Source organism: Bison bison, unplaced genomic scaffold (assembly GCF_000754665.1).
Source record: "Bison bison bison isolate TAMUID 2011002044 unplaced genomic scaffold, Bison_UMD1.0 scf7180017864063, whole genome shotgun sequence".
NCBI classification, from domain to species: Eukaryota; Metazoa; Chordata; class Mammalia; order Artiodactyla; family Bovidae; genus Bison; species Bison bison.
In genome coordinates this window covers 1,126,203-1,136,290 of record NW_011494635.1, presented here as the reverse complement: position 1 = coordinate 1,136,290, position 10,088 = coordinate 1,126,203, and the positions used below count along the sequence as shown (strand labels likewise).

At 42.3% G+C, this 10,088-nt stretch overlaps 1 protein-coding gene across 1 annotated transcript in view; it reads left to right on the top strand.

Annotated features, from left to right (window-relative positions):
* Positions 1 to 10,088, top strand: part of CRNKL1 (crooked neck pre-mRNA splicing factor 1) — a 26,118-nt gene that overhangs the window by 3,638 nt on the left and 12,392 nt on the right. Inside the window, exons 2-6 of the mRNA XM_010836333.1 lie at positions 1,462 to 1,614; positions 2,424 to 2,515; positions 3,322 to 3,480; positions 4,191 to 4,357; positions 9,135 to 9,313. Coding sequence (XP_010834635.1) covers positions 1,462 to 1,614; positions 2,424 to 2,515; positions 3,322 to 3,480; positions 4,191 to 4,357; positions 9,135 to 9,313 — 750 coding nt within the window. The remainder of the gene's footprint in view (positions 1 to 1,461; positions 1,615 to 2,423; positions 2,516 to 3,321; positions 3,481 to 4,190; positions 4,358 to 9,134; positions 9,314 to 10,088) is intronic.

The following is a 10,088-nucleotide window of genomic DNA, read 5'->3' as shown; positions in this document are numbered from 1 at the left end:
TCATAAGGGATTTGATTTAGGTCGTACCTGAATGGTCTAGTGGTTTTCCCTACTTTCTTCAATTTAAGTCTGAATTTGACAATAAGGAGTTCATGATCTGAGCCACAGTTAGCTCCTGGTCTTGTTTTTGTTGACTTTATAGAGCTTCTCCATCTTTGGCTGCAAAGAATATAATCAATCTGATTTTGATGTTGACCATCTAGTGATGTCCATGTGTAGAGTCTTCTCTTGTGTTGTTGGAAGAGAGTGTTTGCTACGACCTGTGCATTCTCTTGGCAAAACTCTATTAGTCTTTGCCCTGCTCCATTCCGTATTCCCAGGCCAAATTTGCCTGTTACTCCAGGTGTTTCTTGACTTCCTACTTTTGCATTCCAGTCCCCTATAATGAAAAGGACATCTTTTTTGGGTGTTAGTTCTAAAAGGTCTTGTAGGTCTTCATAGAACCGTTCAACTTCAGGTTCTCCTGCGTTACTGGTCGGGGCATAGACTTGGATTTCTATTGAATGGTTTGCCTTGGAAATGAACAGAGATCATTCTGTCATTTTTGAGATTGCATCCAAGTACTGCATTTCAGACTCTTTTGTTGACCATGATGGCTACTCCATTTCTTCTAAGGGATTCCTGCCCACAGTAGTAGATATAATTGTCATCTGAGTTAAATTCACCCATTCCAGTCCATTTTAGTTCACTGATTCCTAGAATGTTGACATTCACTCTTGCCATCTCCTGTTTGACCACTTCGAATTTGCCTTGATTCGACATTCCAGGTTCCTATGCAATATTGCTCTTTACAGCATCAGACCTTGCTTCTATCACCAGTCACATCCACAACTGGGTATTGTTTTTGCTTTGACTTCATCCCTTCATTCTTTCTGGAGTTATTTCTCTACTGATCTCCAGTAACATATTGGGCACCTACTGACCTGGGGAGTTCCTCTTTCAGTATCCTATCATTTTGCCTTTTCATACTGTTCTTGGGGTTCTCAAGGCAAGAATACTGAAGTGGTTTGCCATTCCCTTCTCCAGTGGACCACCTTCTGTCAGACCTCTCCACCATGACCCGCCTGTCTTGGGTGGCCCCACAGGCATGGCTTAGTTTCATTGAGTTAGACAATGCTGTGGTCCTAGTGTGATTAGATTGACTAGTTTTCTGTGATTATGGTTTCAGTTTTACCTAGGCATCCTCAAAATTTATTATACTATTCTAAAAGAGAAATGTTGTTTTTGCTACCTTTCCTCTTGAGACTTTTATCAATGGCTTTGTGATAAATACCTTGCATGAAATTAAAAAGTTTGTGGGGTTTTTTTTTTTAGTTTCATAGAGAAATGCGAGCACGTCATGCAAAGGGGGCATCTTGTAATAGTGTTTATAAAGTTCACATTCTAAAAAAAGTTCATTTGTTTCTTATACTTTGTGTGAAAAGCATCTGCTAAAAATGGAAATGTCTCCTGTGTTAAAAGGTGAAAAACAAAGCCCCAGCTGAAGTTCAGATCACTGCAGAGCAACTGTTAAGAGAAGCTAAGGAGAGAGAACTTGAGCTTCTTCCACCTCCCCCTCAACAGAAGATCACAGATGAAGAAGAGTTAAATGATTACAAATTACGGAAGAGGAAGGTTGGTCTGTGTGGTCTGGTTTAGTCTGTCAATATCATTAAGAATTTATAGGTCAGAGTTTGAAAAGTTCCTCACTGATTAGAGAGACTATAAACTAAGAAGAGTTTAGTGTTTCTGGCCACCTGCGTAATGTGACTTCTGCTCACCAAGCGGTTGCATTATCGCTAAACTTCATAAAATACACCACGAGTTGTCTGTCTTACGTTAAATCCACCACGGACAGAATTTTTAGTGCTGAATCAAACTTGGGTGGGAGTTTACCAGGCAGAACAACTGACAGCTGAGGAGGGGCGGGAGTAGTGAGTTTGCGCCATGGTCTTCTGTCTGTAGCGCCTCCTGTGCTGAGAGGTAAGACCTGGGGATCTGATCCGACCTTCCCCACCCCAGGATGTGGGATTATTATTTTTTTTTTAAATCCTGTTGCTCATCCTGTTGTATCTACATATTTAGTTATCCTCAGTAATGTCTGAGACGTTACTGAGAGGACTTAAACAGTCAGAAACGCTTTCTCATTAGTAACACATGTAGAGTATATTAAAGTACCAGTTGTTAACGGGCAATAAGAGAAAATGTCAGCAATTCTACTAATAGTTTTTATCTAAAGTTTTCTCTTTGTTTGCCTGTAAGATTTTAAAGAAACACTTGTGACTTTAACCTTCTTCAGTGGGTTTCTTATCTCTCAAGGATTCCAGGATGTAATTTATCTTAAATAAGAGCAAAATGAATAAATTTCTTAGTACAAGGGTTAATAGACAAATGTCATCTTTAGTTACTTTCCCTTTAATTTGACCCTTTTTGCCTTTTGGCAGACTTTCGAAGATAACATAAGAAAAAACAGGACTGTGATTAGTAACTGGATAAAATATGCACAATGGGAAGAGAGTCTAAAGGAGATTCAGAGGTAAAGTCACTGAGCATGTAACTCTGTAAATAGAAATTCTTAAGTTACCAGATACAAAAACATAGAAGTTAAAGCACGTGTAAAACTGTGTGCCTCTGATAATAATAAAATAAAAATTTTCAGAGTTTGTTCCCTTGGGACCCTAGGCTTCCTTTGAGGGGCCTCAGGAATGCTGTGGTGGGCTGGTCCAAGGGAGGAACAGTGGAGGAGGCTCTCCAGGTGATTCTCGTCACCAGCACACACTCTGCAGCCAGAGAAATGCAGTTCTATCCATTTTCTCCATATTGGGAATTTTTTTTTTTTTTTTAAGAATTATTGTTCCACTCAAAACCAGTGGCCAACAAAATGAAATCATGACCTGACCCTTCCTGTTGTCCCACCTTCCTGTGTTCTCCCAGTATTCCCCCTACCCTGGCCAGGCCCAGAACCTACCGCATCTCCTCATCCCTGAGGAGTGGCAGGGACCCCCACCCCTCCCCCGGCCCCCTGCCACTCACCTCAGTCTTGGGAACTTTTCCCAAGTTCTCACCTACCACTTAACTAACTTTTCCACTTGACATTTTTCTTTCTTTCCCCTCTGCTTCCTTGTGCAGACCTTCACTGTAACATCACATTGCATTGCAGTTAAACGCATGTCAGTCTTTCTCTACAACTTGTAAGGCTCCTGAGAACATGGTATCTTGTCACCTTTTTATGCCCGGAACCTTGCTCACAGTAAACACCTGACAGAATAGCGAGCCGTGGAGGTGGTTGCCGGGTGTGTTGCATGTGCTGTAACTGATACCTTCCAAATCTGGCTTCTCAAGGGCTCGATCCATATACGAACGTGCCTTGGATGTGGACTACCGAAATATTACGCTATGGCTGAAATATGCCGAGATGGAAATGAAGAATCGCCAGGTCAACCACGCCCGTAATATCTGGGACCGAGCCATAACGACTTTGCCTCGAGTCAACCAGTTCTGGTAAGTTCCTGATCTGATGAAATGGCTTTTTGTAGACTAAATTTCCACATTTTTTTGTGTACATGTGTTTATTTTATATTCGTTTATTTGGCTGCGTCGACTCTTAGTTGCAGTATGTGGGGTCTTTGTTATGATGTGTGGGCTATTCTCTAGTTGTGGTTCCTGGGCTCCAGAGCGCACAGGCTCAGTAGTTGTGGCTCATGGGCTTAGTTGCCCAAGCAGGGATCAAACCCGTGTCTCCTACATTGGAAGGTGTTCTTAACCACTGGACCATAAGGGAATCCCTGTGTAATTATTTTATTTATAGTTGTAATCATATGTATTAAGTCTTGCATCCTACTTTTTCTTTAAACGTACACTCATTACTGTTTAATGTCCTCTGGTCTCTTAAGTCATAATCCCAATATATAATTGCTGTGTAATCAAAACTGAAGTTTTGGTTACAGTCTTTTATACAAAAGAATCTTTTTGTTGAACTAAGCAACATTTGAGGAGAAAAATCCTTTTTTTCCAATGTCTGATCCTTTTCAGAATGTCTCATCCTTTTCAGATTTCTATTTTAATAGGAAAACATGTTTGACTTCACCTTTTGGGAAGATAAAGCCCTGACTCTCATGTGTTAACAAAGTTAGAGCCAGAGATTGCCAAAGACTGTTTTTTTCCGAAGTCATTTTGACCGTGACTGATAAGTTCAGATGGTTCTATTGAAGGTACAAGTACACGTACATGGAGGAGATGCTCGGGAACATCGCTGGTGCCCGGCAGGTGTTCGAGCGCTGGATGGAGTGGCGGCCAGAGGAGCAGGCCTGGCATTCGTACATCAACTTCGAGCTGAGATACAAGGAGGTGGACCGGGCCCGCACCATCTATGAGCGCTATATCCTTCAGATGGGTCTGCCTGCTGCACTGCCGGGGGGCTGTGGTCTGGCTGGGCCACGTAGTCACTGATGTTGGCCCAGAAGTCAACTTCTGCTTCATAAGTTGCGTTTATATTTTCTAGGGACGTAGTATTCAGAACAAAAGTTTGTGGTCTGGATAATTGTGTCTTTTCCAAGGAGACTTGGGTTTGTTTATACTTTGGCATTAACGCTGGTTCTTTGTGGAAGTTAATACCGTAAGACCCTGTTTGCTCTGGGGTGTATGTTGGTCATGGGCACTGGTACTGGAGTTGGTCCAGAGGTTTACTGTTTACTAGCCATGTGATCTCAATGCGTCAGATCACTCCTTGGAGCCTAGGTGTCCTCATCTTTATTTTTTCAATTATTTACTTATTTTTTGGCTCTGCAGGCTTTTCTCTCATTGTAGTGGGTGGGGGCTACTCTAGTTGAGATGTGCAGGCTTCTTTCATTGCAGAGCACTGGCTCTCGGCACACAGGCCTCAATAGGTGCGGCTCCTGGGCTCTAGAGCACAAGCTCGGCAGTCGTGCCACACGGCCTTAGTTGCTCCATGGCATGTGGGATCTTTCTGGACCAGGGATCGAACCGGTGTCTGCTGTGTTGGCAGGCAGATTCCTTACCACTGAGCTACCAGGGAAGCTCCCTCATCTTTAGAAGGGAGGTAAAAGTCCCTGCTGTGGGCGGATTGTGAGGAGGGAGATGGTGACGGGAAAGCACCCTCAGCAGTGCTTGATTCGTGTTTCACTGTTCTTGTGCTGGTTTATCTCCTACTTGCTAGCGTTTATTCATAAATCCACAATCAGTATTTGTGGCACTTTGGCAGTCGTTTGCAGACAAGCCCCAGAGTGATGAAAAATTTGCATTACCCGAGGCACTTGGTCCCAGTGGAGGACAAACAAAACGGCCGTCTGCCTTCCTGTCTCTGCTCTCTTGCAGGGTTGACTGGGGCAGGGAGCGGGAGGGGCAGTGCAGGGGAGGGAGACGCCCGGCTCTGGGCCAGCTGAACAGGACAGAATTCCTTCTCTGGCACCGGTTAGTGGGCAGCTTTAGGCATGTCACTTAACACTTCTGAGACTTGTTTTCTCTTTTCTAAAATAAAAGAATTTGCCAATGATAGTTATTTTTAGGATTGAAAATCACAGTCTATGTGAGATACATGTGTGTATTCATATGTATAGATATAGTATATATGTGTGCGTGTATCATGCGTACATATTTCTTCTGGGAGTAGCGATTTGGTATTCTCCAAGCAGAGTGACTTCATAGAGCATAAGTACCATGAGATAGAAGACTCAACTTTATTATGTAATTTTAGCATCTTAACTGTGACTATTCATTTTGGTATTACTAGTTTAACCAAAGCATGTATCACACCTGCTCTGTGCCATGCATTATTCTAAGCGCCTTACAGATACTGTTGTTTAATCCCTGTGACAGCCCTCGATTCAGGAGCTGCTTCCTTCTGCAGATGAGGAATCTGAGGCAGGATAGCACCTTTCAGGTGCTGGTGAGGCTGGGATTTGAGCCAGTCAGCTTCAGAGCTGGTGCTCTTTAATCATTGCCCTAATGGAACATGTTCAGTTCATTCGCCAGTCATGTCCGACTCTTTGCGACCCCATGGACTGTGTACTCTTTAATCATTGCCCTATTGGAATGTGTTACTACTTTGAAATTTAATTGATTTCTTCAAGGAAAGTAGATGAAAAACACATCCTATGAAGAAATAAAATTGTAATCAAAAATGTCTCTGTTGGCTCTGATTAGTAGTTTTCTTTTCGTGACATGTTTTTTCTTTCTTTCTTCTTTTTTTTTTTTTTTGATTTTCTGGCCATGCCACACACCTGGTAGGATATTTGTTCTCCCAACCAGGGATTGAATCTGGGCCATGGTAGTGAAAGCACTGAGTCCTAACCACTGGACCACCAGGAACTTCTTTTTTTTCCCTTAAATCTTTATTGGAGTACAGTTGATTTACAATGTTGTGTTATATAGCAAACTAAGTCAGTTTTATATATATATGTATGTATATACATATATGCATTCTTTTTCAGAATCTTTTCCAATATAATTGACCACGGAAGTGTTTCCTGTGCTGTACAGTAGGTCCCTGTTATCTATCTTATATTTAGCAGTGTGTGTGTTAGTCACTCAGTTGTGTCCGACTCTTTGTGGCCCCACGGACTGCAGTCCACCAGGCTCCTCTGTCCATGACATTCTCCAGGCGAGAGCACTGGAGTGGACTGCCATTCCCTCCTCCAGGGGATCTTCCTGAGCCAGGGATTGGACCCAGGTGTCCTGCAGTGCAGCTGGCTGCTTTACTGCTTGGGCCACCAGGGAAGCCCAGTAGTGCATGTATGTTAATTCCTGTGTCCCAGTCCATCACTCCCCCACGTTTCCCCTTCCGCAACCATAAATTTGATTTTGGGATCTGTGAGTCTGTTTCTCTCTGCCAAACAGTTCATTTGTGTCATTTTTGTTGTTGTTGTTAAATTTCACCTGTAAGTGATAAATGGTATTTGTCTTCCTCTGACTTACTTCAGTTAGTATGACTGACTTCATTTCTTCTTTGGAGAAAAGTCTACTTAGATCTTTTGTCCATTTTTTGATTGGGTGGTTTGTTTTTCTTTTGATATTCTAGGTTTATTCATGTTGATGCAAATGACATTATTTTGTTCATTCTTATGGCTGAGTAATATTCCATTGTATGTGTGCACCACATCATCTTTATCCATTCTTCTGTTGATGGACATTTAGGTTGCTTCCATGTCTTGGCTATTGTAAATAGTGCTGCAAATTAAAATAGTGAACACTGGGGTGCATATGTCTTTTTGAATTAGGGTTTTCTCCAGATATATGCCTAGGAGTTGGATTGCTGGATCGTATGGTAATTCTGTTTCTAGTTTTTTAAAGAACTTCCATAATGTTCTCCATAATTATATTCAAATATACCAAATGTACCAAATTATATCCCCATCAACAGAGTAGGAGGGTTCTCTTTTCTCTGTGTCTGCTCCAACATTTATTATTCACAGATTTTTTGATGATGGCCATTCTGACCAGTGTGAGGTGGTATTTATAGTTTTGATGTGCATTTCTCTAATAATTAGTTATGCTGAGCATCTTTTCCTATGATTTTTCCCCATCTGTCTGTCTTTGGAGAAATGTCTATTTAGATCTTCTGTCCATTTTTTGATTTTTTTTTTTTTTTTTAGAGAGAGCTGCATGAACTGTTGGTGTATTTTGGAAATTAATCCTTTGTTGGTTGCTTTATTTGCAAGTATTTTCTCCCATTCTATGGGTTGCCTTTGCATTTTCTTAATGGTTTCCTTTGATGTGCAAAAGCTGTTACGTTTAATTAAGTCCTGTTTGTTTGTTTTTTGTTTTTATTTTTGTTACTCTAAGAGGGGGTTTCAAAAAGATACTGCTGTGATTTATGTCAGAGAGTGTTCTGTTTTCTTCTAAGAGTATCTGGCCTTACATTTAGGTCTTTAGTAATCTATTTTGAGTTTATTTTTGTATATGGTATTAGGTAGTATTCTAATTTCATTCCTTCACATGTAGCTGTCCAGTTTTCCCAGCACCGCTTATTGAAGAGACTCTCTTCTCCATTGCCTATTCTTGCTTCGTCATAGGTCAGTGTGTGGGTTTGTACCTGGGCTTTCTGTCCTGTTCCATTGATCTGTATTTCTGTTTTTGTGCCAGTACCATACTGTTTTGATGACTGTAGCTTTGTAGTATAGTCTGAAGTCAGGGAGCCTAATTCCTCCAGCTCTGTTTTTGATTCTCAAGATTGCCCTGGCTACTTGGGGTCTTCTGTGTTTCCATACAAATTAAAAATTTTTTTCTCTCAGTTCTGTGGAAAATGCCATTAATAGGGATTGCATTAAATCTGTAGGTTGCCTTGGGCAGTATCGTAATTTTTGACACTATTGATTCTTCCAGCCGACGAACATGGTATGTGTTTCCACCTGTTTATGTCATCTTTGATTGTGTTAACCAGCTGATCTCTCCAGCTGTAAGGGGGCTTCCCCAGGTGCGGGAATCTCTCCTCTCCTCCAGTCCCCCACCAGGGGTGCAGGTCCTATCCCGCTCACTGTTGGCTATTGTTTTTCTTTCTTTCATCTTGCCTGGATACGTGGGCATCTTCTTGTTCTTTCAGGTGTCTGAGGTCCTCTGCTGGTGTTCAGCAGGTGCTCCGTGAGAACTGTTCCCTGTCTAGCTGTACTCTTGGTGTACTTGTAGGGAGAGGTGAGCGCCACATCCTCCTCTGCCATCCAGAGTCCTCTCAGGAGTTTTTTTCTTAATCAGTAATTCAGATATTATTACTAAGCAGATACCACAACAGGTGCCATTTGTTGAGCACATTCTTTTGACCTGAAATTGCAAAGACTTTTCTACACATTTTTTCTAATTTATAGTTGACAATCATTAAATGAGGTTGGTTGTTACTATTTTCTTATCATTTATAGATGATAAACTGAGGCTTAGATAAGGTAAGAACTTGCCCAGATCACATGGCTAGTCCTGGGGTTCAGCTTTTCATGACTCCAAACTCCTCTTTGTACTGCTCCTAAAATATGAAGACGCAGTGGAGGAGGCCAGAGAAACAAGACACTGCCCCCTGGGGAGTCACAGGCTAGTGTGTCTCCAGTCACCCCCATAGCCATAGTGGGTGTTGTTGAGGTTCTGGGTTTGGGCTTGGGTTTTTGTTCTCTAAGCCACATTGTGCTACCTGGTTTTTCCTTCATTCCACTCACTTGTTCTCGTGCACCCTGATGTGAAGAACTGGATTAAGTATGCCCGCTTTGAAGAAAAGCATGGTTACTTTGCCCACGCACGGAAAGTGTATGAGAGGGCTGTTGAATTCTTCGGGGACGAACATATGGACGAGCACCTTTATGTTGCCTTTGCCAAATTTGAGGAAAATCAGAAAGAAGTAGGTAAACTTAAAGGAAATCAATTATGTTGCAAAAGAGCTTAGAAAGGATGACTTTTTGTGCACGTTGAGTTCATTTACAGTTTCTTACTTATCCTTGGAGAAAATAATTTCAAAATACGAAAACATGATTTCTCAAGGAAAAAGTGCACGTCACTAACCTGCAGGTTGGGAGTGGTTATAGATTGTATTACAGCGGTCTTGATTTTGTGTGCTCTACTTGAAAACAGATCTTTAAATCTAGAATGAGAATATTATCTACAAACTAAGAGTCATTTGATACTCTGATTAAAAGGCTTCTCAAGTAATGAGCCTGGGAAACAAAAGGCCTAGAGCCTTCAGTACTGAGAACAGAATTTGAAATGAAAACAATGATGGCCCCACAAATAAGTCAGTTGTGTTCTCCTGTAGCATATGTGGAAAACAATCCCTTCTCGTAGTTCAGATAATCTGGGATGGGGAGGGCCATGTGCTGGGGTCTGAGTGTGGGGTCTTGCACAGGTCCCAGGGGTGAGTTCAGGTTCTGTCCTCAGGCTGGTGGGAGGTGTGGAGGGTCTTAAGCAGGAAGTGGTCAGATGTCGTCTGTGTGACGTGTGGTGGGCCTGTGGCTGCTTCAAGCGCAGCGTATGGGGGGAGAGCGGCAGAAGTGGGATGGGGGCTTTTCACATGGTCCACAGAGAGATGGAGGTGGGTCGGCAGGGACCTGGGGGGAGTGGAGGGCTGAGTTGAGGAGGTAGAAGGGGCGGACTGTGGAAGCAGGGAGTGTGGGGGTGCA